The sequence below is a fragment of the Dasypus novemcinctus genome, chromosome 11 (assembly GCF_030445035.2).
Source record: "Dasypus novemcinctus isolate mDasNov1 chromosome 11, mDasNov1.1.hap2, whole genome shotgun sequence".
NCBI lineage: Eukaryota > Metazoa > Chordata > Mammalia > Cingulata > Dasypodidae > Dasypus > Dasypus novemcinctus.
The window spans coordinates 3,482,458-3,509,384 of record NC_080683.1 but is presented as its reverse complement, the minus strand read 5'-3'; the positions used below and the strand labels follow the sequence as shown (position 1 = coordinate 3,509,384).

Here is a 26,927-nt window from a genome sequence, read left to right as displayed (position 1 = left end):
CCCAAGCAGCTGACAGAATAGAATTGCAAAGCCCAATTCTATTGAGAGAGAGGAGAAGGTTCGGAAGGGAAAATTAGACCAGATCTAATTGGTTGAGACCCACCAGTTCAGGACACGTTGAGTTGGAAATTCTCATTAGCCATCCAAAGCACAAGCCCAGCGTTCAGGGGAATGGTCTACTTTAGAGACATAAATTTTGGAATTATCAGCACAAATATGGTATTCATAGCTGGTGTTTAAAGCCAGCAGGGAGGGAAACAGATGTGGCTCGAGCAGTTGGGCTCCCGTTTACCATATGGAGGTCCAGGGTTCAATGCCCAGGGCCTCCTGGTGGGGGCGAGCTGGCCCACGTGGAATGCTGGCCCGTGCAGAGTGCTGGCCCACGTGGGAACGCTGCCCCACCCGAGAGTGCCGTCCCATGCAGGAGTGCCAGCCAACGTGGAGCTGGCAGAGCAAGATGGCACAACAAGAAACACAGAGGAGAGAAAATAAGAAGACGTAGCAGAACAGGGAGCTGAGGTGGTGCAAGAGAATCATCACCTCTCTCCCCCTCCAAAAACTCCTAGGATCAGTTCCTGGAGCCGCCTAATCAGAATGCAAGCAGACACAGAAGAACACACAGTAAATGGACACAGAGCAGACAACAGGGTGGGGGGAGGGGAGAAAGAAATAAAGAAATCTAAAATAACAAATAAAATAAAGCCAGTGGGAAACAACGAGACTGGATGAGATCATCAAAGGATATATGAAAAACAGAAGAGGGGAAGCAGGTGTAGCTCAGTAGTTGAGTGCCTGCTTTGTACATATGACGTCCCATGTTCAATCCCCGGGACCTCCTTTAAAAAAAAAATAGGAGTGATCCAGCAATGGAGCCACACGCACGACAGCGGTAGGGAGTAACGAGCATCAGAGACTCAGAGGACACGGCCAGCGAGGTAAGAAGTAGGAGAAAACCAGGGGCACTGTGTCCTGGAAATCAAGTAAAGAAAGCATTTAAGGGTGAAAGGAATGCCCCTGTGTCCAGCGCTGCTGACGGGGCCACGAGGCCAGGAGCGCGGTGGAAACGGGTGTCCAGCTCCTTCCCACCGGGGCTCCGCAGGGAGCCTGATGTCTCCGCCTGCTTTCTGGTTGCTGCTCAGCATTGCCAACGCCCCGTCAGCAAGCCGGACTGTGCAAAAGCACGGGCTTCCCACGCCGGCTTCCTCTGCCCACTCTCTACACCCACAGCTAAGAAAGGCGGGAGGAGAGGACAGTGATGCCGAGAGCAAAACAAGCCAGAAGCACGGACAGTAAACTCGCCAAGGAAGAAACACGCACAGGCATGAAACATGCAAATCACGTTCGCTCTTACAATAAAAAGCAATTCAAAGCAGCAGTGAGAACCCACTGCACCTGTCAAAGGGGCAGGGATTCCAACAAGTGCCAGCAAGACCGAGGAGCGAGCGCCCACACCGCCGGCCAGGGCACAAGGCCCCGCGCTGCTTTCTTGAGAACGCGCCTTAGCGACACCTACCGACCAAAACCCTTTGACCTTTTGACTCTGTGGTTTTACTTCTAGGAATTTAGCCTTAGGAATAGACAATCATGCAAATTTTACGTTCAGTGATATTTATTGCAGCCTAGTTTATTGTATTTTTAAAGGTTGAGACCCACCTCAATGCCCTACAATGGGAAATTGTTTTAAATATACTGGGATCCACCAAATGGCAACAGCAGGCCACCGCTGGATGATGTAGGCTCTTATGTCTCCTGGTGTCACTTCTGGGGTATTTCTGCCCAAAAACCCACAAAAAACTGTATAAACTGAAGAAACATCAGACAAGCCCAAACTTAGGAACAATCTACAAAATAACTGACTTGTAGCCTTCAAAAATGTCTATATAATAAAAGACAAAGAAAAGCTAAGAAACAGTATCCACATCAAAAAAGACTGAAAAGACATAACAAAATGCAATGCGTGATCCTAGAATGGATCCTGGATAGAGAAAAAACTTGTTCTAAAGGACATTATGGAGACGCGGATGTGGATCAACTGATAGAGCGTCCACCTACCACATGGGAGATCCACGGTTCAAACCCCGGGCCTCCTTGACCCGTGTGGAGCTGGCCCATGTGCAGTGCTGATGCGCACAAGGAGTGCCGTGCCACGCAGGGGTGTCCCCCGCGTAGGGGAGCCCCACGCGCAAGGAGTGCGCCCCGTAAGGAGAGCTGCCCAGCACGAAAAAAAGTGCAGCCTGCCCAGGAATGGCACCACCCACACGGGAGAGCTGACACAGCAAGATGACGCAACAAAAAGAAACACAGATTCCCGTGCCGCTGACAAGAATACAAGAAGACACAGAAGAACACACAGCGAATGGACAGAGAGAGCAGACAACGGGGGTGCAGGAAGGGGAGAGAAATAAAAAATAAAACTTTAAAATAAATAAATAAATAGAGGACATTATGGGGCAGTCGACAGAATTTGAACATGGATTGTAGGCTCGATAATACTATTGCATCATCTAAGCTTCCTGGTTTTGTAGCTGTACCACAGTAATGTAAAAGAATGTTCTTGTCAGGACAAGGTGTTTAGGAGTAAAGGGACACCTTGTCTGCAACTTAATCAGGAAGAAAATACAAATGCATATTTATAGAGAAATCATGATAAAGCAAATGTAGCAAATGTTACCAGTTGATGAATCTGGTTTTCTATTCTTGTCCCTTTTCCTGTGAGTTTGAAATTATTTCAAAATGTAAAAAAAAAAAAAAAAAATTGAAGGGAATGATGCAGTCTATTTATTGGCGTGAGAAGGTGCACGGGTGTCTCCCCCGGAGCCACGCAGAGCTGCTGAGACGGCTCCCGCCCCCTCGGGCTCTCGGTTCTCTGTGCCGCTAGAGGAACTCCAGGAGCCGCTGACCCCAAGCTGTCCTGAATTGACTCCAGAGGTAGGAGGAGCTTTTCCAGAGCGTGAGTTCCCTTTTGTGTGATTTTACTTACTGCAGTTTTGTGTTCCACAGACTGGCACTCGCTGCATCCCGGGGACCACTGCCACAGGAGGGGGGCAGAGACGGGATGGGGGAAACCTACCGAAAATTCAGTGTTGGCTACAAATTTTGGTGCTTTGTGGGGCTTTTTGCAGTCTGCAAATTGCAGACTGCAAAATTAAGAAGAGACTGTTCATTCATCATCATAGTGGCAAGCTTGCAGGTTCCCCTCCCAAGCAGGATGAGGGTTCCCCCCGAAACCAGCCGAGCATCCTGCCCAGCAGCCAAAGGGAGAAGACGAAGTGTCCAGCCAGGGTCACGGAAACACCCACAAGTCCCCCGGCGCCCTCTGCCGAGGCGGAGTGGTTTCAAGTCAGCGTCAGTCGCAGATTCTCTGAGAAGCGGCCGTACTGACCTCACCAAATAATCCTCCCCTCTGGGAAGAGGCAGAGGGGAGCTCCCACCACCCACCTCGACCGCAGGTCCCGGGCCGGGGTCCACCGTGCAGTGCCCGTCTCTAGGAGAGACCGCGCCCCCACGGAAGGCAAGGGCTGCCCGCGCCCTCGTGCCCGCGGCCCCCGTCCCCTGCCCTCCCATCGCCCCACCTCCCCAGGGGCTGTCAGGGCCCGAAGGCCCCTCCCTCACCCCCCATGCTCCTCCGCCCCCCGCCCCCCGCACAGCACCAGGGTGTCCAGGACATTGTGTGACTCAGGAAACAGCTCAGACGTGAGGCCTGCAGCGGCCGAGGAGGAGGAAGAAGGGGCGGTGGGAGCAGAGGCGGTGGCTCCTGCCTCAGGAGGGCTCTGGGGGTCCCTGCCTGGGGAGGGGGCTCTGGCATGCAGCCCCCTTCCCTGCTGCTGCTGCTGCTGGGTTCCTCAACCGTCATGACCACAGGTGAGGCCGGCGGCGCGAGAGGCGGGGGTCCATCTCTCCCGGGAGGTGGTCTGCTGGGGCTGGGGGCCCAGAGAATTCTGAGCCCCAAACCCCAAGGACGGAGAAGCGGCTCAGCCCCCGAGTGGGAGCAGCCTGCAGGGAGCGACAGCTCTGCCGCTGGAGCCGCGCTGACCGGGGCTTCGCGCCTGATGCCAGGGGTGGTGGCCGCGGGGGAAGGGTGGGAGGGTGCCCCCCAGGGAGGACCCAGGCCGCCCCGCGAGGCCGAGGGGAGCGGACGGGGCGGCCGCCTGCCCGGGGAAGAGGCGACCGGGAAGGAGGAGCGGGCGTGGGAAGTAGAGGGCGCACCAAGCCCCTGTCCTGGTCCAGCTGTCCCCACCCCCGATGGCTTGACGCTGGGCCCTTCCGGGAGGAAATCCCTTCAGCGTCTGGGCCATGCACCTCCCAGGAGCCCGCTCTGTCCCCCCGCTCCTGATCCTCCGTCTTGCTTCCGAGAGATGGAGCCTGAAGCTGGACGCGGGAGGCCAGAGAATAAACAGGAAAGCGGGAGGGTGGGGGGTTAGGAGCTGGGAGGCCTGGGGCGGGGGGACCCCGCGGGCCCGGGAACAGGCGCGGGAGATCGGATGGTGGTTCCCGGAGCACCACGGTGGGACCAGGCACCTGCGCCGTGCACCTGCGAGGGGAGGAGCGGAAGCACGGGCTCCTGCGCTCCAGTCCCACAACCTGTCTCATCCTAGGGCTGCTGTGCGGGAATCTCTCAGAACCCTGCGCCCACGGAGGCACCTGCCTGAGCCTGTCTCAGGGGCAGGGGGTCTGCCAGTGAGTGGGCCTCGAGGGAGGGGAGGCTGGAGAGACACGGGGAGGGTAGGGGAGGATGGGTGGCGAGGGGAAGGAGGGGAGAAAGGGGAGAGGTGGGGGACGAAGAGAGAGCACTGAAGTCAAAGGAGGGCGGAGGTGAAGAGGGACCCAGGTGTGCCTTCTCCTCTCTCCTCCCCTGCCCAGGTGTGCCCCCGGCTTCCTGGGCGAGACATGCCAGTTTCCCGACCCCTGCCAGGATGCCCAGCTCTGCCAGAATGGAGGCAGCTGCCAAGCCCTGCTCCCCGCCGGGGCCAGCCCCCCGAGCCCCTCCGAGCCCCCAGCCCCCCGCTTCTTCTGCTCCTGCGCCCCCGGCTTCACTGGGGACAGGTGCCAGGTCTGGCTGGAGCCCTCCTGTCCTCCCTCCTTCTGTCACCAACGGGGCAGCTGCCACGTCCAGCCCTCAGGCCATCGACAGTGCTCCTGCAGTCCCGGGTGGACAGGTCAGCGCTGGGGGGGCGGGGCTAGGCGGGCAGGGGAGGGCGGGCTGGGCCAGGCACACGTCTCCTTTTCAGTCTGCAAATCAGGGGCCCTCCAGATTTAACCCTCCCGAAGCATGGAGAAACCGAGGCAGGGGGCGATGGACCGGGGCAAAGCGGGCCTGGGAGTAAAGGGCACTCGGTGCAAAACTCAGACGCAGGGAGAGGACAGCTTGAGACCCGGGCGGCCTCGGGTGAGCTGGTCCCTGCGCGGTGTTGGAGCGGCCCCCTCTGCCTCTCCCGCAGGGGAGCGGTGCCAGCTGCGGGACTTCTGCCCAGCCAACCCCTGCGTCAACGGAGGGGTGTGTCTGGCCACGTACCCCCAGATCCAGTGCCGCTGCCCGCCCGGCTTCGAGGGCCATGCCTGCCAGCACGACGTCAACGAGTGCTACCTGGACCCGGCGGCCTGCCCCGAGGGCACCTCCTGCTACAACACCTTGGGCTCTTTCCAGTGCCTCTGCCCCGCGGGGCGCAAAGGCCCACGCTGCGAGCTGCGGGCCGGGCCCTGCCCTCCCAGGGGCTGCCCCAACGGGGGCAGCTGCCAGCTGGTGCCCGAGGGCGGCTCCCCCTTCCACCGCTGCCTCTGCCCGGCAGGTGCGTCCTGCAGGGGCCGTACCACGGCCCCTCGCTCTGGGCAGGGCGGCCCGTCTCCTCGGGGCCCCCGACCCCATCTGACCCCACGGCCCTGCCAGGTTTCACAGGCCCGGACTGCGACGTGAACCTGGACGACTGCGCCGCGCATCGCTGTCAGAACAGGGGCACGTGCCAGGACGGGCTGGGCACCTACAACTGCCTCTGCCCAGACACCTGGACAGGTGAGCTGCTTAAGCCGCGTCCGTGGCACCGGCGGCCCAGACGGCTGGCCCAGAGCCTCCCCTCCTCACCAGCTCTAGCCTTTGTCCCCTCTGCAACCCCTTGCAGGCTGGGATTGCTCTGAAGACGTGGATGAATGTGAGGCCCCGGGCCCCCCTCGCTGCAGAAACGGGGGTACCTGCCAGAACTCCGCCGGCGGCTTTCACTGCGTGTGCGTGAGCGGCTGGGGAAGCGCGGGCTGCGAGGAGAACCTGGACGACTGCGTCACCGCCACCTGTGCCCCGGGAGCGACGTGCGTCGACCGCGTGGGCTCCTTCTCCTGCCTCTGCCCACCTGGCCGCACAGGTACACGGCAGCGGAGGACACCGGGGGCGGTGGGAGGGGAGGGGGAGGGGGAGAGACGTGCCAGGAGGGCGGCTGGGAGCCGACGGCCCCCGAGAGCCTCGCCCCTGCCGCCCCTGCAGGCCTCCTGTGCCACCTGGAGGACATGTGCCTGAGCCGGCCGTGCCACGCGGAAGCCCAGTGCAGCACCAACCCGCTCACGGGCTCCCCGCTCTGCCTGTGCCAGCCCGGCTACTCAGGGCCCACGTGCCACCAGGACCTGGATGAGTGTCAGATGGGTGAGCCACCCCACGCCGCCTCTCTGAGCCCCCAGGCTGGCCTCTGCAACAGAGACAGAAAAGGACAGATTGTTTTCCAAAAGCAGTCATCGCTTTTTCCCTGAATTTTTCCAGACTCCTTCCAGTCGCCAAAGCTCAGTCCTCCAGGCCCCACATACTGGCCCCCTAGTCTCCTCCCCGCCCAGGCCCCGCCCTCGTGCCCCGCCCCACCCCGGCACCTGCCGACTCCGGCTCTTCTTCCTCGCAGCCCAGCAAGGCTCCAGCCCCTGCGAGCACGGGGGCTCCTGCCTCAACACCCCCGGCTCCTTCCACTGCCTCTGCCCCCCTGGCTACACGGGCTCCCGCTGCGAGGCCGACCACAACGAGTGCCTGTCCCAGCCCTGCAGCGCGGGCAGCACCTGCCTGGACCTCCTCGCCACCTTCCACTGCCTCTGCCCCCCAGGTACTGAGCGCTGGGGGACGCTGGTGGGGGAGGAGCACTGGGGGGGAAGACAGGACCAACCCCGAACCCAGTGTGCTTCGCCCCTCCGGAGCCAGGATGGCCTCGGAGCCGGTGGGGCCAGTTACCAAAGGACGCCTCTCTTCCTGCCCTGGGATGAGAGCTGGGCGATGGCGTGTCCCTACGGCAGGGCTGCTGCAGGCAGGAGTGAGGCAGTGCACCGCTCAACTCCAGGCGCACCCAGCCGGAAAGTGCTCAAAAAGGTCCCCTGTACACAGAGGCCCGTGGGAGATGAGCAGAACGGCAATTAATAAACTTTCTGGGCTGCAGCCTCAGCTTGTGCCCCCCTAGACTACTCCCCTAATCACAGAAACTCTGCTGCAGAGACTAAGCAAACACTCAAAGGCCAAAGGCCTGGGTGCTTGAATTTGGTGCAAGAGGAAGATTGCTGGGCGGCTGCAGCCACTTCCCAGGTAGCTTTAAGGGGGGAAAGCCCACCAAGGGAGAGAGACAGGCTCAAAGCCAGGGAAATGGGTGGCCCCCTCCCCCCACAAAAAAAAGCTTACTATTTGCCAGGCACTGTCTGAGCATCTTACCCGCATTATCTCACCTAACTTTACAATAACCCTACGAGACCAGCATTGTTAAAAGTCCTTTTTTTGTTTAAGTCGGCTTTACTCCATCGTTCACTCCCCAACCCTGAGGATTCTGGGATGGTGCTGCCCACTCTGCCTCTGAGAGGGGGCTTAGGTCCCATGGGGCAGGTGGACAGGACTGTCTTGCTTGCAGCTGCAGACACTCTCGGCTCCTTGGGGTGGGCGTTGCCCATCATCACCTCCTTGTTAGTTGTCCTCGGCGAGTCCAATGAACTGGAGAATAGATGTTGCAACTCTGCTGAGACTCAGGGCCCAGCTGGCACATGGACAGTCCAGGGTTAAGTCTCTTGGACGTACACCTATCAAGTCTAGCACTAACTATAGGTTCAAACAGAAGGGGCAGGAGAGCCACGTGCAGGGAAACCACAGCTGAGTCCCCCGTCACACGCCTCTTTCATAAGTAAGGAAACAGGCACAGAGAGGTTAATACCTTGCCCCGGGTCCCAAGCGGCCGAGCGGGAGGTCAAGCCAGGGCTTCGATCGCTTCACCCGCCGCACATCATCGCCTCTCTGGGATGAGCGGCAGCCAGGCCACTCACAGGCGGTCACAGGAAAGGAAGAGGAGACCGCTGGGTCCTCTGAGGGCAGGCCTGAGGCTGGTAATGAGCTCCCGAGGGGCATCCCAGCAGGAAGAGGGAGGCGGCCGAGCCCCAGTGCATAGCCCCATGCGTGAGAGGCGGCGACGGGGACCTGCCCAGGGCAACGGAACGAATGGGAGGGACGCAGCTCCCCACGGCCCCTCAGCTCCCCCTTTGGGGATCCCTGGTCTGCCCGGCACAGAGGCCTGCCCAGGTAGAACCAGAGGACAACTCCCTCCCAGCAAATGCCCACTTGTTCCTTTGCACCCCAAGGACCCCAGCTCAGCAGCCGCCCTCGGTGCACACAGGAATGCCCCCCAAAAGGCACTGCCTGGCGGCCCTCCCACAGGTCCCAGCTTTCCCACCGGCAGGAGGCGGCGCAGCAGGGCCCGCGTGGCAGCGGGAGTGGGGCTGCCGCGGGGCACGCCGTGGGCTGGGCAGGAGGGTGCACCCCTCATCGTCTCCATGGCAACCTGCTGGCTGCCCCCTGGGGAAGGCCTCCGGGCTGAGCATCCCTGGCAGGGCAGGCGCTGCGTCTCCCTCACTGCCCTTTGCCTTCTCTCCCCTCCCACATCCGTGCTCCAGGGTTCACAGGCGCCACGTGCGAGGAGGCCGTGGACGAGTGCGGGAGCTCCCCCTGTGCCAACGGCGGGCAGTGCCAGGACCAGCCAGGGGCCTTCCGTTGCGTGTGTCCCCCAGGTAACGTGGGCCAGTGCCTGGGGCAGGCAGAGGCAGGTGGCCGCGCAGGCCCCTGATCCTCCCGGTGCATGCAGGCTTCGGCGGCCCGCGCTGCGAGGCGGAGGAGGACGAGTGTCTGAGCAGCCCTTGCCCCCCTGGAGCCAGCTGCCTGGATCTGCCAGGAGCCTTCTCTTGCCTCTGCCCGCCCGGCTTCACAGGTCAGCAGGGGAAGCGTGGCAGTCATGGAAGGATCCTTGGGGTACGGGGGTGGGGAAGGGGACGGGGGCGGGGCTGAGGGTCGGGATATGAGACTGGGATGTGGTTGGCACCAACCACCCAGACTACAGATGGGAAGGCTTCATGGAGGAGGTGATGGCCGCACTGAGTCTTGAAGGATGAGGAGGAGTCTGAGACGAATGCCAGACAGCGTGTAGTAGCTGTAGATAAGCCATGTGCACGGGCCTGGGGGACGATACCTGGTCGGTAGCTTAGAGAGCAATGCAGAAGGATGAGAAAGGCGGAGCTGCAGGACGGCCGCGTGGGGCAGGGCTCCGGGCGTCACCCTGGAGAATTTAGACAGTGTCCTGACACTACCGTGAAGGCCAGAGGGGGCCACTGACCAACAGGCTCATGGGGAAGTGAGCACGTCACGCCTAACGTGGACATGGCGGGATTCTGTTTTCTCCCTGACCCATCTCCACCCGCCCAGGCCAGCGCTGTGAGGTGCCCCTGTGTACCCCCAACCTGTGCCAGCCCAAGTCGGGATGCCAGAATCAGGAGGACACAGCCTCCTGCCTCTGCCCCGACGGGAGCCCTGGCTGTGCCCCTGCCGAGGACAACTGCACCTGCAAACACGGGCACTGCCAGAGGTACTGCTTTCCCGGTCCGCCCCAGCTGCCCCCTCGTCTTGGTCCTCCCCGGCTGGACAGGGGGCGACAGCCAGTGTGAGGGGCCTGTCTGTGGGAAATGACCACTGGTGAGCCGGAAGGAGGTGGCTTAGTTCTTAGGGCACAGCCAGTGGGAGGGCTTGACTGGTGAGTGCTATCCAAAGAGGGGAGAATTCGTAAATAATGGGGGGAAAGAGAGGACTCGGGGGTCGGAGCAGGAGAAGAGCATTAAATCATTAATTCCCACGGCCATTTCATCGTTCAGTAGAAAAATATTTCTTGAGCATGTACTATGTGTGGGTGCCATTCAAGGCACTGGGGGAAGAGCAGAGAACAAAAGAGACCAACTGCCTCCTGTTCTCATCGTGGAGCTCTCATTATATATATTTTCAAGTAAAATGGGATGGGGTAGGGGAGCAGATGTGGCTCAGGCGACTGGGCTTGAGCCCACCACATGGGAGGTCGCTGGATCGGATCCCAGTCCTCCTAAAGAAGACAGCGACCTGGCATGATGGGCAGGTGCAGCAAGCTGACACAAGAGACACGAGAAGAAAAAACATAATGAGAGACACAACAAATCAGGGAGCGGAGGTAGCTCAAGTGATTACACACCTGCCTCCCACATCAGAGGCTGCCGGTTCGGCTTCTGGTGCCTCCTAAAGAAACAAGGAAGCCAAACAGACACAACAAGTGAAATGCAACAAGTGGGTGGGAAGAAATAAATTAATTAATCTTAAAAAAAAGAGGGGGGGTGGAGTGGGACATTGAGAGCAACATCACTGGAGACAGAGGGCAGAGGCTCCAGGCCAAAAACAGGTCATAGGGGTTTGGCCAGCGGAGGGAAGAAGGTTGTAGTGGGAGAAGAGGAAAACTTGCCCTTTCTCTCTTTGACCAGGTCCTCCTGTGTGTGCGATGTGGGCTGGACGGGGCCAGAGTGTGAGGCCGAGCTGGGGGGCTGCCTCTCCATGCCCTGTGCCCACGGGGGAACCTGCCACCCCCAGCCCGCCGGCTACAACTGCACCTGCCCCGCAGGCTACACGGGTGAGGCCCTCCCCAAAGCACGCACGCCCCGCACTACGGCTGCGGCCAGTGGAGACCGGTGCCCAAGGCTCTGGGTTTCGGTCACCGCCAAGGAGAACTGGGCATGCGCTGCAGGGGGCACAGGTGGTGTCCGGAAGGTGGGGAGGGGAGAAACGCGGTGGGATGGGGGAGCGACAGGAGAGGGGAAAGGGAGGAGGGGTGAGTGGAGGGAGAGGACAGAGGGGAGGCTGTCCTTCCCCAGACCTGCGTCTCCCTCAGGGCCCACCTGCCGCCAGGAGCTGACAGCCTGTGACTCAGGGCCCTGTCTCAACGGTGGCTCCTGCAGCCCCACCCCTGGCGGCTACTCCTGCACCTGCCTCCCGAGCCACACGGGGCCCCGCTGCCAGAGCCACGCGGACCACTGTGCCTCCGGTGAGTGCCCACCGGGTCCCGGGGCCCACGGGGGCACTGGGGGGCTGGGCGGGGTGGGTTTGCACCCCGGGAGAAAGCTAATTGGGTGGCAGTGTGCTGTCGTTGGGGGGGAGCGTGCGCTGTGCCTGAGGTCACGGGCTGGGCTGCAGGAACCCCGCCCCTCACTGCCTCCCCTCTGCAGCCCCGTGCCTCGGCGGGGGCACCTGCCTGAGCAGGCCTGCCGCCTTCTCCTGCCTCTGTGCCGCGGGCTTCCGGGGCCCCCGCTGCGAAGCGCGGATCCCCCCCAGCTGTGCAGACACGTGAGCAGGGCTCCAAGACCCCTGGAGAGGGGGAGGCAGCCCCTCCGCTCCCCCGCCCCGCCGCCCTCTCCCCCGGGCTCGGGCTGCCTCCAGCACATCCCTGGGGCTTCCGCTCTACCCCCCTCCTCGTTCCCCCCCCAGGTCCCACACCCCTCCCCCTCGCTTCCAAGGCCTTCCCCCCTAGTGCTCTGTCTCTGCCCTGTCCAGCCCCTGCGGGAACAGGGCCACCTGCCAAGACGGCCCTCAGGGCCCCCGCTGCCTCTGCCCCGCTGGCTACACGGGAAGCAGCTGCCAGGTGAGGGGCCCTGGGCCAGGTGTGCCGAGGAGGGCGGGCGCTGCGGAGCTCCAGCGAGGGGGCTCGGGGACTCAAAGGTGGGCGGAGGGCAGCTGGGGAGAGGCGGCCCAGACGGAAGCATGGGCATGGAGGGGTCGGGCTGGCTTGAGAGCTGAGTGGAGTGAAGAAGGAAGGGCTGAGAGGACGTCTGATGAGAGGCTGCTCTGGGGGCAGGGTGCTGCCGGGAGGCGCCCCTGGCCTCACGGGGAGGGAGCTGTGGATGTGAGGGACTCCCAGGCGCCGCAGCGGCCGAGGGCCTTCTCCGGGCTGGGAACCTCACATTCTGACCTCCTCGTGCCCCTGCCAACCCCCAGGCCCTGGTGGACTTATGTGCCCAGAAGCCCTGCCCCCCCAATTCCCACTGCGTGCAGACCGGGCCCTCCTCCCAGTGCCTCTGCCTCCGGGGATGGACCGGGCCTCTCTGCGACGTGCCGCTGTCCTCCTGCCAGAAGGCTGCTCTGAGCCAAGGTACCAACCCAAACGCGAACTGGGGAGCAGATGAAGAAGGAAGGGATCCCCCCTACCCCATCCCGAAGGGTGTCCACACTCAACCTTTGGCCAAAATAACTGAGCCTCAACGCCACACAGACCAACCCCCGTTGTGGGTTCCCAGCTCCACAGCCAGCGCAGCCCGACAGCTCAGCTCCCGTCAGCACAGTCAGCACAACTCAAGCCACGCCACGCAGCCCAGTCCGTAAGACTCCAGCTTAGCACAATCCCTCGGGACACAGCGGCATGGAGCCCCTCTCCCTGGACCACACAGCGCAACTGCCCCAGGGTGGTCCACGTTTAACCCAGCTCCACTAACGCCGCGCGTCCCTCCTGTGAAAGAAGAGCCCCTCACTCAAAGGAGGCTTGACGTGGGAAGAGCTCGGGAGAGGGACCACTGCTGGCTTAGCGGTGATGATGGGAAGCGCAGTGAGAGAACATCGGAGGGGATGCAAGCCTTGGCTTGCTTGAGCCTCGTTTCAAGCCACCAGCAGGCTCAGAACACTCGAATAAGCTTACGAGGCGTCTCCCCCGTATTCTGGCAGAAAAGTAGGACGGAGAACTTGAGGTCCAGGGTCAGGAGTCACTAACTCCTCAGGCTCCCAATTGCCTCCGCCACCCCAAGAGTGCGCGCGCCCCCAACGTAAAGGCCTCTCCACTCCGGTGGAGCCCTGAGCGCCTTTCGCTTCCCTTGGCTTTCTCTGCCTGTCTGTCTCCCTCCAGGCACAGAGGCCTCTTCCCTGTGCCAGAACGGGGGCCTGTGCGTCGACAGCGGGCCCTCCTACTTCTGCCACTGCCCTCCTGGGTTCCAAGGCAGCTCGTGCCAGGACAGGGTGAATCCGTGCGAGGCCAGGCCCTGCCAGCACGGGGCCACCTGCGTGGCCCAGCCCGACGGGTATCTCTGCCAGGTGAGAGGTCTGGAGGGGAGGGAGGAGGGAGAAAGGGGGGCTGGACATGGAGACAACAGGCACAGGGGCCACCAGGCATCCACGTCTCCTCCTTTTCATTTTCCCCCACGTCCAACCAGCTACCAGGTCGTGCCCACGGTGATTCTGCCTCCTAAGCAGGTCTCAGCTCTGTCCCTTCCCCTGCACCTCTCACCCACAGCCCAGGCTTTGGGTGCACTCCATCTGGACTTCACACCTGTCCATCGTGGACCCAACCTACCCAACAGGCCAAACTGACCTGTCACGCCCCTGCTGGAAACGCTCCAGCGGCTGCCTGCCTCTTTGAGAACAAATCCCGAGCCCTGCAGGCCCAGCTGCCTGCCTCTCGGGCTGTGTCTTCCCACCGCCACCCACCTGCGCCCCGCCCCGCAGGCCTCCCCACACATCGCAGGCAGGTCCCGCCCCTGCACCTTCCTCCCTGCTTCGCCTCTGCCGGAAACGGCTGCCCCACCCCCCTTCCACCCGACGATGCCGACGCGCCCTTGAAGACCCAACTGCGTCCCTCCAGGCTGGTTACGGCTTAGCTCGGTGGTCCGAGGCCCTGCGCCAGGAGGGTCGAGCTGGAATGCAAGTGCGGGTGGCGTGAGCCCCGTGCTCCGAACCACGGCTGCTGATAGCGGGCCCGATGCAGGCCCCTTGGCCCCACCCTCTTAATTTTTTTTTATTTTTAGGAGGTACCAGGGACTGAACCCACGACCTCATACCTGGGAAGCAGGCGCTCAACCACCGAGCCACATCCACCCCCCTTCTTTCACTTTTGAGTTTTATTTTTTAGCTTTTCGTTCTGAACATTTTTCCAACACACACCAAAGCGGTGTACTGATCGGTAGTGAACCCCGCGTGCGCGCGACCCAGCCTTACTCCCTCTGTCTTGAGACGCCCTCCTCCAGGAGCCTCGTGCTTCTCACAGCTCTCTGGGTGCTCCTCAGCTCCCTCTGCAGATGCCCTTTCCTCCGGCTTAGCCGAGAGTCCTGGTGTTCTGGAGGATTCCTGGCTCTCCCGTTCGTGCTTGCGCTCCTTCCTCTTGCAAGAACTCAGTACGTGGCACAGGCCTCTTTGAGGACCCTTGTCTCAGAACAGTCTGAAGCGATCAGCAAAGGGCCAAGGGCACGGGTTCCCGAGCCAGAGACCCACACTGGATCTCAGCTCTGCCACCGACTGGCTGTGTGGCTTGTGCAAGTCACTTACTCTTTCAGCGCCTCGGTTTCCTTATGTTTGAAGTGAGGATCAAAGGAGATATTTCATGTAAAGTGTTGTTAGGAGGGTGACATGAAATCATGCATATAAATCATGCACTAAGTTAGCTGTCGGAAAGTAGATGGGGCTCAAGCAGTTGGGAGCCTGCCTACCACAGGGGAGGTCCCAGGTGCCTCAAAGAGAAGACAAGCACACAATGAACAAATAAATCTTTAAATAATAAGCTAGCTGTCTCTCCTCTGGTTGCCTGAGCACCTCAAGAAAGTAGTAATGGGTTCCCATTGCCATTGTATTTCTAGTGCTGAAAACAGCACCTGGCATGAAATCGGTATTCAGTAAGTGCTTTTGAATTAATTAGTAAAGCACGAAAGAGCCTGGTGGATGTGTGGGTGGGAGAGGGTGGTTTTATCAAAAGTGGAGTTAGGTCTGGTGGTAAGGCGTTGTAGAGATTGTTTCTGCAGGCAGGAGGGGCTGAACGGTCCGTTTCTGAGGAATCGTTGGGTACTGACGCACTGAGACGGGAGGGCTAAGCGGCCGTGCTGCCGGCGGATGGCGAGCTGGGCGGGGGCTGAGCTGGAAGGTGAGGGCCTGCCACCCCAGGCCGGGCCGCCCCTGTTTCGCCATCTGACCCTCTGCCCGCAGTGCGCCCCCGGCTACAGTGGACAGAACTGTTCAGAGGAACTGGACGCTTGTCAGTCTCAGCCCTGCCATAACCAAGGGACCTGCACCCGCAAACCCGGAGGCTTCCACTGCTCCTGCCCCCCAGGCTTCGTGGGTCTGCGCTGTGAGGGGGACGTGGACGAGTGTCTGGACCGGCCCTGCCACCCCACGGGCACGGCAGCCTGCCACCCTCTGGCCAATGCCTTCTACTGCCAGTGTCTGCCTGGACACACAGGTGAGGCCCGGGGGCGGGCATCTCGCGGGCTCGGCTGAGTTGGCAGTCCTCGCCCAGAAGCAGCCTGATCATCTCGTCCATCCCCTGCGCCTAGAGAAGGCACCCCAAGACCCCTTTGCTAGTGCCGGGCCAACCCCCAGAAGTGAGCCAGGAGGGAGACAGCAACTGAAGCTGCGTGTGGGGTCTAAGCTCACCCCCCCCCACCCCGCAGGCCGGCGGTGCGAGGTGGAGCTGGACCCCTGCCAGAGCCAGCCCTGCTCCCACGGAGGGTCCTGCGAGGCCACCGCAGGGCCCCCCCCGGGTTTTACCTGCCACTGCCCCAAGGTGAGTGACTGCAAGGCTGCTTTCCGTGGCCCCTACACTGAGGCAATGCAAGCATGTCCAGACCAGAATCCTCGAGGGGAGCCTGGGGGAGCCTTAGAGTGGGAATGACTGGAGAAAGCAATATATCATTTTCAGAGTGGCGAGTGGCTCTCGAAGCAGTCAGGGAGGAAGGCAGGGTAAGGTGGTAGCACCAAGGGGATTTTCAGAAATCACAAGCACGGTCGAAGGAAAAGTCCAGGGCTGCCTAAGATCAAGCTAGGTGACCTTGGATAAGTTCTTTCAGCTCTGTGTGTGTGCCTAATGGACCGCAAATGCATGGAATTAGATTCATCTTCACCCTTGGTTAGTATACACTGACATCATTGGTTTGTGCATGGCCTTTTTATTTTTTTATTTCTTTTTTTAAATTTCTCTCCCCTTCCCCTCCCCCCCTCCAGTTGTCTGCTCTCTGTGTCCATTCGCTGTGTGTTCTTCTGTGTCCGCTTATATTCTTGTCAGCGGCACCAGGAATCTTTGGCTCTTTCTGTTGCAAGTCATCTTGCTGCATCAGCTCTCTGTGGGTATGGCATCACTCCTGGGCAGGCTGCACTTTTTTCGTGTGGGGTGGCTCTCCTTGCAGGGCACACTCCTTGCACATGGGGTTCCCCTACGCAGGGACACCCCTGCGTGGCAGGGCACTCCTCATGCGTATCTTCAGCATTACCAAGGGCCAGCTCACCACACGGGTCAGGAGGCCCTGGGTTTGAACCCTGGACCCTCCATATGGTAGGCAGATGCTCTATCAGTTGAGCCATGTCCACTTCCCTGTGTGTGGCCTTTTTATTATTTTAACACTATAACGTCCAACCTAATCCAAGAACTGCAATATGCGGGATAATTTACGTCTGCTTATGTGCTCCTCCTCTATCCTGTGCCCCTCCAGAAGAAGAGGAGGAGAAAGGTTTCCATGTGTGATTCATCCAAGATTAGGATAATAGGAGTTCGGCTTAAACTTCATCGTTTCAAGCTTCCTGTAGTCTTCCAGACCTCGCCTTAGGAGGCCACAGTTCATCCCAGGCTGTCGCACACAGCCGGGCTCCATCCATTCTCCCCCAACGGGACATGTCCCGTGGGAAACCGCCATGGGACACAGCTCCAACACGATGGACTCAGCACACTGAGGCCTCTTCCAGACACGAGAACACAGGGCCCACTAGTCTCAACCCAGAAGCTAGTTTGGGGAGGCGGGCATGACTCAGGGTCCCTCCCCATCATCTCTCCGTCCCTCCGCAGGGTTTCGAAGGCCCCACTTGCGGCCACAGCGCCCCTTCTTGCGGCGTCCACCACTGCCACCACGGAGGCCTGTGTCTGCCCTCCCCCACGCCCAGCCTGCCACCCCGCTGCGCCTGCCTCGGCGGCTACGGGGGCCCTGACTGCCTGACCCCGCCAGCTCCCGGCGGCTGTGGGCCTCCCTCCCCGTGCCTGCACAACGGCAGCTGCTCCGAGACGCCCGGGCTGGGGGGCGCGGGCTTTCGGTGCTCCTGCCCTCCCGGCTCTCCCGGGCCCCGGTGTCAGAGGCCTGGGGCCAGGGGCTGCGAGGGCACAGGTGGCGACGGGGCCTGTGACGCTGGCTGCAGCGGCCCAGGGGGGGACTGGGACGGGGGCGACTGCTCCCTAGGGGTCCCGGACCCCTGGAAGGGCTGCCCCGCCCACTCCCGGTGCTGGCTTCTCTTCCGGGATGGGCAGTGCCACCCGCAGTGCGACTCCGAAGAGTGTCTGTTTGATGGCTACGACTGCGAGACCCCTCGGGCCTGCAAGTGAGCCCGGAACCCTGGCTGGGGCAGGGGAGGGAGGGAGGAGGTCACGGCCGCGTCTGAGCTGCAGAGTGGCCACAGCCCCAGGCCCACAAGCCCCGGGGCCAGGTGGTCCCACCCCACTCACCATGGCTAAGGAGGTGGACGGGTGGAAGACTTGGGCTTCAACCCAGAGCAACGGGGCAGCGGGCATCACTATTTAGAGAGAAGGCACTGCCCTGGGCTCCTCAGCAGGAGCTGTGGGCGCTCGGTCCTGTTGCCAGGCACACCTCCCCTAGCAACCAGCACCTGGGAGGGAAAAGGGCCTGCACGCTGGAGGGCAGGGGGAGCGGATGAGGGTGGAATGCCGTAGGCCCACTGCTAAGGAGCTGCTCCCACTTCACAGCCAGAGCCCAGCGGTGGTGGAAGGTCAGGAGTCCTCTCTGGGGAGAAGCGGGGAGTCTCGGGCTTCTTCGGGGGTCCTGAGCCCCCTCCTTCGCCCTACAGCCCAGCCTATGACCAGTTCTGCCGCGATCACTTCCACAACGGGCACTGCGAGAAGGGCTGCAACACCGCAGAATGCGGCTGGGACGGGGGTGACTGCAGGCCCGAAGCTGGGGACCCCGGCTGGGGGCCCTCCCTGGCCCTGCTGCTGGTGCTGAGCCCCCCGGCCCTGGACCGGCAGCTGCTCGCCCTGGCCCGGGCGCTGTCCCTGACGCTGAGGGTGGGGCTCTGGGTGAGGAAAGATAGCGACGGCACGGACATGGTGTACCCCTACCCCGGGGCCCGGGCCGAAGAGGAGCTGGGAGGCGGCCGGGAGCCCTCTCGGCAGGAGAGAGCAGCATCTCAAACCTGGCCCCCAGGCAAGGAGGCAGACGCCCGCAGCACTGGGTAAGAAGGGCGGGGAGAGGAGGGCCAGACGGGCAGAGGGACGGTGAGGGGCCAGGGACAGCCCGGGAGCCTCTGCGATGCCTCCCCGGCAGGTTTGTGGTGGTCCTGGGCGTGGATTTGTCCCGCTGTGGCTCCGACCACCCCGCGTCCCGATGTCCCTGGGACCCTGGGCTCGTGCTCCGCTTCCTGGCCGCCATGGCCGCGGTGGGGGCCCTGGAGCCCCTGCTGCCTGGACCGCTGCTGGCCGCCCACCCTCGAGCAGGCACCGGTAAGTAACCTCCTGCCCCTGCCCCCAACCGTTGCCTCCGGGCCGGCCCCCACGGCAGCCACGGGCAGTGGAGGTCAGCTGGGACAGGACAGCTGGGAGCCCGGCTGTCCTGTCGGGGCTTCCTTTCATGGACCCCTCCTCCTCTAACTTGGTCGCCCACGGCCCATTTGCTCGGCCATCTCCCTCATTTCCCTAACTTCCGCCACAGCCCTCCCCAAACCCTGGATTCCAGGTTATCTCCTCTATGAGACAGCAGATCCAATCATCTGTCAAAGAGGTCACAGAATGCAAAAAGAATAACTAGCGCTTATACCGCACTGACTATTCGTCAGGCCTTCTTCTAAGCACCTCACGGCATTAACTCAGTCCTCCCACCAACCCCATGAGGCAGGCACGATTAGTCCCATTTTACAGATGAGAGCAGTGAGGCAAGGAAGGCGCCCGCGCTTGCCCGGGGTCGCCCGGTACTGACCAGCCTCACCAGGTGCGCCTGCTCTCCCACCAGAGCCCCGCGCCAACCAGCTTCCGTGGCCCGTGCTGTGCTCTCCCGTGGCCGGGGTGCTTCTCCTAGCCCTCGGGGCCCTCCTCGTCCTCCAGCTCCTCCGGCGGCGGCGCCGGGAGCACGGGGCCCTCTGGCTGCCCCCCGGCTTTGCTCAGCGGCCCCGGACTCAGCCCTCTCACCGGCGACGCCGGCCCCCGCTGGGCGAGGACAGCATCGGCCTCAAGTGAGAGTGAGGAAGACGGGGGCTCGGGCGGGCCTCTTCCCTGCAGATGCTCCTGGTCAGAGGAAGGGGAGGGGGCGAGGAAGGCCTGGAACCCTTGGGGAGCCTGATGCTTAGAACCCTGCATGACCTCTAACCGCGCCACCCCCGCCTTCAGGGCTCTGAAGCCAGAGGCGGAAGGTGATGAGGATGGAGTCGTGATGTGCTCCGGCCCCGAGGAGGGAGAAGAGGTGAGCCAGTGGAAGGGCCGGTCAGCAGCGCTCCGGGGGGCCGGAGGGGTGGAGCGGGAGCCCGGCAGCCTTCACTAAGCCTCGCTCTCATCCCCAAGGCTGAAGTCATGACCCCGCACTCCAAGTGCCAGCTCTGGCCTCTCAGTGGAGACTGTGGGGAGCTCCCCCAGACAGCCATGCTGACCCCCCCCCAGGAGTGCGAGACCGAGGCCCCGGATGTGGACAGCCGTGGACCTGGTACGTGCGCCAACCCAAACCGAGCCAAGGAAGACCTCCCTTGACCCTTTTTAGAATCATTAAGTCCTTTTATATCAAAACTGGGGGACCTAGTGTTCTCTCAGTTCACAACCTCCGTAATAAGTGGCTCTCAAAGTGCGGTCCCTGGACCATCAGTGTCAGCGGCACCTGTGAACTTACCAGCAACGCACATTCTCCCGCTCAACTCTAGAACTAAATCCTCTATCTCTGGATTTTGAGATATAGGGCCCAGCGGTGTTTTAACGAGCCCCCCAGGTGAGTCTGACCCAGGCTCAAGACAGGCAGAAAATTGAGGGCTACTGACTCCTTTTACAGAGGAGGAAACTGGAGCCAAAGAGAAAAGGGAAAAGGTCTCTTGCCTGAAGCCACACAACATCGAGGCCAGAGCCGGGCTTCCAGTTGCCTCAGGCTGTGCCTCTCTTGCTCTCTGAGCCCCCATTTTCTCTCCCACCCCCGCTGTGCCTGCTGACTTGTCCTCCATCCCTCCCACCTCTCACCCACAGACGGGGTGACACCCCTGATGTCTGCCGTGTGCTGTGGAGGAGCGGGGCCCAGGATGCTCCAGGAGGCATGGCTGGGAGGCCCTGAGCCATGGGAACCTCTGCTGGGTGGAGGGGCCAGTCCCCAGGCTCACACTGTGGGCACTGGGGAGACCCCCCTGCACCTGGCTGCCCGGTTCTCCCAGCCAGCGGCTGCCCGCCGGCTCCTTGATGCTGGTGCCAACCCCAACCAGCCAGACCGGGTAGGGCGCACCCCGCTTCACGCCGCTGTGGCCGCGGACGCTCGGGAGGTGTGCCAGGTGAGTGCACACTGGGGTCCCCGGCAGAAAAACGGGGAAAGCTTCCGAGTAAAGCCGGACAAAAGCAGGCCCTAGGGTTTCGGCGAAAAGGAAGCTCATGTGAGACTGGGAACCTGAAAGAGGGAAACAAGGACAAGTGGCTGGATATGGACTGGGAGGAATTTAAGTGTGTAGCCCTGAACCAGCCGCCCACGGCACCCAGCGATCACGGGCCCTCTCTGGCCTCCCAGCTCCTGCTCCGGAGCAGACAGACTGCGGTGGATGCGCGCACAGACGACGGGACCACAGCACTGATGCTGGCCGCCAGGCTGGCGATAGAGGACCTGGTTGAAGAACTGATTGCAGCCCGAGCAGACGTGGGCGCCAGAGACAAATGGGGTATGGATCTGAGGAGGGCGGTGCGTGCTAGAGTGGAGCAGGTGCAGTGCGAGGCGAGGGACCCACGGGAGGCCGCGGCACCCCGTCCCACCGTGCAGTGCAGGGGCCATAAGGGGCGCCAAAGTCTCCATCCACCATCCCCAACAACGCCCACGCGCGGCCCCAGCCCATAGGGTCCTGGGATGGAGAGGCAGGGCCTGTGGGAAGGGGGAGGGGCGGGGGAAGGGGAGACGGTCCCCCGGTCCCACCGATCCCAGAACAATGCCCCATTGTCCCGCCCGTACGCTGGTGACGTCACCAGGGGCAACGCTTCCGGCCTGCCGGCGGTTGCCAAGACAACGCTTCCCGCCTTGGAGGGAGCCGGCGGGCCCGAGAAGCCCTTTCCCCAAGTCCAGAATCCGTGGGAAACCGGAACTCGGGCGCCGGGCCCCCAGCCCCGGGGTAACAATCCCCGCGCCGTCCCGCAGGGAAAACCGCGCTGCACTGGGCCGCCGCCGTGAACAACGCCCGCGCCGCCCGCTGCCTCCTCCAGGCCGGCGCAGATAAAGACGCCCAGGACAGCAGGGTTAGAGCGGGCAGCGGGCCCCCCACGCAAGAGGCCGGCTCGGGGAAGGAGGAGGGCGCCGGAGCCGCGCGAGCCCTGGCGGGGCGGCAGCGGGGAAGCGGGCGGGGCCCGGAGGGGCAGACGTGGGGCGGGCCTCCCCCGACCTCGCCCCGCTCTGTCCTCGCAGGAGCAGACGCCGCTGTTCCTGGCGGCCCGCGAAGGCGCGGTGGAGGCGGCCAAGCTGCTGCTGGCGGCGGGCGCGGCCCGCGCGCTCCGGGACCAGGCCGGCCTGGCTCCCGGCGACGTCGCGCGCCAGCGCAACCACTGGGACCTGCTGACGCTGCTGGAGGGGGCGGGGCCGCCGGACGCGCGTCACAAAGCCCCGCCGGGCCGCGGGGCCGCCGCCTCGCCGCGCACGCGCACCGCGTCGGTGGATGTCCCCCGCCGAAGGGGCGGGGCTCCGCCGCGCAGCCGGACTCTGTCAGTGGGCGCTCGCCCGCGAGGGGGCGGAGCTTGCCCCCAAGCCCGGACTTCGCCCGACTGCGCCGCGCACGGGGGCGGGGCCTACTCGCATTGCCGGAGCCTATCAGGAGGCGCAGCAGGAGGGGGCCCGCCCCTCCGCGGACGAAGGTTTTCGGCGGGCATGCGCGCGCCGCGGCCCAGCCCCGCTCCGGTGCGGGGCGGCTCCGGGGTCGCGGCCAGGGCCTGGCCCTGTGATTGGGTGGCCCTAAGAGCCTGCGGCCCCGCCCCCGGCACGCCGGCCCCGCCTCCGTGCCTTACTCCGTCCCCTGAGCGAGGATCCCCTCGAGCTGCTTTGGGGCTCGCGGGCCACCAAATGCCCTTCAATCCAGGAGGCGGGGACCAAAGATAGAAGGCTAAATGAGAGCGGGGCGAGGGGGGATGCATCCTAAAAAGGAGCACTCGTTACGTGACAGGCATTCTGAAGGGTCCTCCAGATTGTGAGATCCTCGAGTCCGCAAAGTGAGGGCATGAGTTTAGCCTCCCTCCCAAAATGAGTATGTGGTGCCCATCAGAAGAGGAATGTCCTCCATGCGCGGACGCCGCAGCGCTGGAAAGCGGGCTTAAAGTGCTGGGTGAGGCGGACCCAGTTCCTCTCCCAGGAAATAAGGGTGAGGTGCTGCAGAAGGGCAGAGGAGTCGGAGGGAGTTTCCTTACATTGAAACCAAGAACTGCAAGCAGAAAGGATGTAAGATGTTCTTTCCTGTATATGGTTCACCCCTTATTCCCACTGCCTACAAACGGCTGACAAATATTTATTGAGCACCTATTATGTGCCAGGCACTGTGTAGGCACTGAAAGGGGGGCCAAGGGCCACTTGGCTCCCCCAGCTGATGACTCCTTGCATTCTCCCCACCCTCTTCCATTCCAAAAAAGAAACCCACTGCAGGGATGAAGCACCACTCTTCTAGCCACCAATATCTATTTAAGAGCCCCAAACCATCACCTGGCAATAAAGTTGATTTGAAGCGTGACTTTTTTTTTTTGAGGGGTTGGAAAGCGCAATGGGGAAAAATACAGGAATGACTGCATAATGTCTTGACTTTTGTGCCCTTGGCTCAACATTTGGGTGGGAGCTTTGAGTACAGTTAAAGAGCAAGAATAAAGTAGGTTTGGGGTTTCGTGTTAATTTACGGTATCAGCTGACAGCAAAAATCTTTAGTATCCCAGTGAACCCACACACACATTAGGCCATGCCCACACTTTGTCCTTCAGCAAGAGCATTTAGTGATGGCCACCTAAGGTCTCAGATTAGGGGGAGGGAGAGAGCACCTGAAGGAAACTTCTTTCACCTTTCAGCAAGGTGGCTGCTCCTCTTTAATTGCGATGGGCCAGAGATGTATGGAGGCGTGAGGCATTTTGAAAGCTAATAATACCATTTATTGAGCACTCCGGATATGCCAAGTCCTTTATCACATGTAATCCCCACATCAACTCTATGAGATAGGGGCTCTTAAAACCCCATTTTGCTCTCATAAGTGAGGCATAGATAAGTTTATGTACTCAAAACTGCAGAGTATTATGTGGCAGAACCAGACCTCCCTACATTCCATGTTCTGAGTCACTCAGCTAAGGCCCCCTAACATGGCAGGTCGCCACTTAGAAACCCTAAATGTCTCTACCTGTCCCCGCCTCTATGCCAGCTAGCCTGACCAGCAACCAAGCCACGGAGGTGAACTCTTTCCATTTCTATATCCCTTATTCATGACCAGAAGAAAGTCTGCCCTGCCCCTTCCTTTGCACTAAACTGTGAATTGCCATTCTCTTTTATTTGGTGTAGTCTTGTCCCCTGAAGAGACCGTAAGCACCTTGAGGGCACAGGTAATTATCCAGGGTCTTTACTGAATGTGTACCATGTGCTGGATTCGGTGCTGGGTCCGACATTCCCGGGTCGAAATCCTCTACTTCCCACTGGGACTGTGTCATTCCCGGTCCAAGGAGGTCCTAGAAATGCATGGGGAGGGCCAATCCTAGGGGAGGAAGGACCTGGTGTGGTCCCCTGGGGGGGTCTGAGGAGTGAAACCACTTCCTGTGTAGCTAGTTCCTGTGTTGACAGTGTTGACAGAAAGAGCTGTAGGGGAGGTACGGGTGCAGGGCCAGGGCCGGGAGCTGGGGAGGAGGGGCGCCCAGTCTCCGCGCATGGGACGGGGAGTCCTTCCCCCCCATAAGCCCCCCTCCGCTCCCGCTCCCGCAGCTGGAGGCGCTCTGCCCGGCCGCTGTGCTCCCCTGAGGAGGGGAGGCCAGGCTAGCTGTGTGAGTGGGAAAGGAGAACTGGAGGAAGTTGACAGGGATGGGCGGGGCCCATGGGGGGGCTGACCAGGAACCCAGCTTCCTGCTCAGAACCCCGGCATCCAGCCCCCAGCTCGCCCCCACCCCTTCCAGCCCCCACTGCCCTCTGGAATCCAGGGGTCCTGCCCTCCTTCCAAATCCCAGCCACCCCTCCCTCGCCGGTGTCTCCCCTCCAGGGGATGGAGGCTGAGAGGGCCCAGGAAGAAGAGGAGGATGGTGAGCAGGTGAGCCGGCGCCAGCGGGGGGCCGACGCTGGGAGAGAAGGGTGTGAGAGGACCCGGGGGAGAGGCCTGGCGCGCTCAGGCACACTGAGGCTGAACCGGGCCGCCAGCCCAGCCCCCCGCCCCTTCCACCCCCACCCCCACCCGTCTACCCCTGCTTGACTGGAACGGAGGTGTCTCTCGGCATCAGGACCCCCCCAGGCCTGAGCAGGGCTGGCCCCCTCTAAGCACCACCACGCGGCCTTGGCGATCCGCTCCTCCGTCCCCTCCTCCAGGGACCCGGCACACAGGTACCGCCACCTGCCAGGGAGCCGCCCCAGCCCGGTGCCCTCCGTCCTCCTGACCCGTCACCAAGACTCTCCATCGCGGGCCCCTCCCCTCCTCCCTGTCCCAGCCTTCCGACCCCTTCCCTAAGCCCCTCACCCTTCCAGCCTGTGTGGGTCTCTGAGTCCTGGCTCTCCTCTCCCCAGCCCTGGGGCCCCGCTCCGCCTCCCTGCTCTCCCTGCAGACAGAGCACCTTCTGGACCTGGTGGCCGAGGCCCAGTCCCGACGCCTCGAGGAGCAGAGGGCCACCTTCCAGGCCCCCCAGAACCCCCCGACCCTAGCCCGGGCCCTGCCCCGGCCTCTGGAGGACAGAGAACAGCTCTACAGCACCATCCTCAGCCACCAGGTGGGAGACGCCCCCGGAGGCGAGACCCAGGCCTCCAGGCCTGGCCCCTGCTCTCTTTCAGGCCCCATCTGCCTTCTCCCAAGCACCTGCCCTGTCGCCCAGTCCTGCCCACACCCCCGCCCCGTCCCGGGTGTCCTTTATGTCCCTCACGCCGGTCCAGGCTCCTCTCAGGACCCCTTCAGAGCCTCACCAAGTGCCCCCCCCCAGTGCCAGCGGATGGAAGCCCAGCGGTCAGAGCCCCCCCTCCCCCCGGGGGGGCAGGAGCTCCTGGAGTTGCTGCTGAGGGTTCAGGGCGGAGGCCGCATGGAAGAGCAGAGGTCCCGGCCCCCCACGCACACCTGCTGAGACCTGGGGCGCAGACCTGGCCAGCCGACAGCTCGCCCTCAGCCCAGCCTGGCGGGGCCAGGGCTGGAAGCCCCTCCATACCCAGCCCCTTCACCCACTTTTCCTGGGAGCTGGAGGGGTCCAAGTCCTCAAACCCTGGCAACAGGAGAAAGGCAAGGTAGGATGGCCTTTAACTCCCTCCCCAGGTGCAAGGCGCCTGAGGCAGAGGGGACCCCAGGACCGAGCCCCCCACCCCTGCCTCTGGTCTCGGGGAGTGCCTAACTGGGAGCCTCTGGCCTGCGCTGGGGGGACATCCCCCGTGGTCAAGCCACTGGGCAGGGTCTGAGGGCTCAGGCCTCCACCTCCCAAGAAAAGGCAAACCTCCCCGCAGGGAGAAAGGGAAGGTGGAGGGGCATGGGGAAGAGATCAGCCCGTCCTCCCACCCCCGCCGCTGGCGCCCACCCAGTCCTGCCCCCCAGCCCCAGGACAGGGGCCTCTGGGCCGTGAATGGAGCGTCAGCCCTGCCCACCTCCCTCCGCGCTGCTGCTCTGAGGCTGATGTTTTGGTTCTGTGAATAAACTTAATTCCCCTCTGGACTGAAGACTGGTGTCTGGGGGCACGGGGTGGAGGGTGGAAAGGTGAGGCCGGGGCGCCCAGCTCCCCGCTCTGGCCAGAGGCCAGCTCCCCTCCCTGGCTGCTTAATTACTGGCTCATTAAGCAGCGACTGGAGACCTCCCTAATTATCCCCCCCCCCCAGTCCCCCTCTCCTGGTTTTAATTAAGTAGAACAGGGAGGAGAGCCATTAGGACAAGAAATATGAAGTGAGCTGTCTGTGAACCCAGGCATTCCAGCCAGGGTCCACCTCATCCAGATCCCGGGTCGCAGCCCAGGTGGCAGGACCCGCCCCCACACCCCCCTCCCAGGCCACAGATACCCAGCCCTGGAGCCTTCCTACTGTCCCCCGGGCCAGACTCCCGGCTCTGGTCCTCGCCCCTCGTCCCTGTCCCCTCGTCCCCCCCCCCCCCCACTAGCTCTCAGTTCCTCGGGTTCTGAGTGTCTCTCTCCGCCCCCGGCTCCTCCCTGTTCCTCCTCTCTTCTCCCCTCCTCTTCCTCCCCGGCTCCCCTCCCCCAGCCTCCCTCCCTCCTCCCCCCTCCTCCCTCCTCCCTCCTCCCTCTCTCGCACACACACCCCCGCTTGGGCCTCCTCTCTCTCTCCGGCTCCATTTTCTCCGCCGCCGGGGG

The 26,927-nt window shown here is 62.3% G+C and overlaps 2 protein-coding genes across 3 annotated transcripts; both read left to right on the top strand.

Moving 5' to 3' along the window:
- The first annotated feature begins 3,695 nt into the window (after positions 1-3,695).
- NOTCH4 (notch receptor 4) lies at positions 3,696-23,155 on the top strand. The gene is made up of 29 exons (XM_058306541.2): positions 3,696-3,861; positions 4,596-4,677; positions 4,861-5,156; positions 5,439-5,786; positions 5,885-6,007; positions 6,114-6,350; positions 6,470-6,625; positions 6,873-7,067; positions 8,884-8,997; positions 9,072-9,194; positions 9,686-9,845; positions 10,759-10,904; positions 11,163-11,315; positions 11,497-11,614; positions 11,822-11,909; positions 12,263-12,416; positions 13,161-13,345; positions 15,224-15,476; positions 15,688-15,800; positions 17,073-17,596; positions 18,080-18,463; positions 18,556-18,731; positions 19,237-19,456; positions 19,611-19,683; positions 19,782-19,920; positions 20,445-20,740; positions 20,971-21,118; positions 21,586-21,683; positions 21,850-23,155. Exons 1-29 carry the CDS (start codon positions 3,804-3,806, stop codon positions 22,531-22,533), a joined length of 5,844 nt encoding a protein of 1,947 aa, XP_058162524.1. The 5' UTR covers positions 3,696-3,803; the 3' UTR covers positions 22,534-23,155.
- A 1,065-nt stretch (positions 23,156-24,220) lies between these two features.
- Positions 24,221-25,840, top strand: GPSM3 (G protein signaling modulator 3). Of its 2 annotated transcripts, none has more exons than XM_058306545.2 (5): positions 24,221-24,263; positions 24,647-24,694; positions 24,882-24,981; positions 25,162-25,361; positions 25,569-25,840. In XM_058306545.2, exons 2-5 carry the CDS (start codon positions 24,650-24,652, stop codon positions 25,704-25,706), a joined length of 483 nt encoding a protein of 160 aa, XP_058162528.1. In that variant the 5' UTR covers positions 24,221-24,263; positions 24,647-24,649; the 3' UTR covers positions 25,707-25,840. The 2 variants fall into 2 exon arrangements, with proteins under 2 accessions (XP_058162528.1, XP_058162527.1); XM_058306544.2 differs by lacking the exon at positions 24,221-24,263 and adding an exon at positions 24,270-24,434.
- The last annotated feature ends 1,087 nt before the right edge of the window (positions 25,841-26,927 follow it).

What these genes read in the sequence shown, in the direction of transcription:
- GPSM3 (XM_058306544.2), top strand. Translation starts at nt 24,321, where the DNA reads ATGGGACGGGGAGTCCTTCCCCCCCATAAGCCCCCCTCCGCTCCCGCT. An exon ending in GGGGAGGCCAGGCTAGCTGT is followed by an intron (nt 24,435 to 24,646) that starts GTGAGTGGGAAA and finishes TCTCCCCTCCAG; the next exon opens with GGGATGGAGGCTGAGAGGGC. An exon ending in TCCAGGGACCCGGCACACAG is followed by an intron (nt 24,982 to 25,161) that starts GTACCGCCACCT and finishes TCCTCTCCCCAG; the next exon opens with CCCTGGGGCCCCGCTCCGCC.
- NOTCH4 (XM_058306541.2), top strand. Translation starts at nt 3,804, where the DNA reads ATGCAGCCCCCTTCCCTGCTGCTGCTGCTGCTGGGTTCCTCAACCGTC. An exon ending in CCACTGCCTCTGCCCCCCAG is followed by an intron (nt 7,068 to 8,883) that starts GTACTGAGCGCT and finishes TCCGTGCTCCAG; the next exon opens with GGTTCACAGGCGCCACGTGC. An exon ending in CCGTTGCGTGTGTCCCCCAG is followed by an intron (nt 8,998 to 9,071) that starts GTAACGTGGGCC and finishes CGGTGCATGCAG; the next exon opens with GCTTCGGCGGCCCGCGCTGC.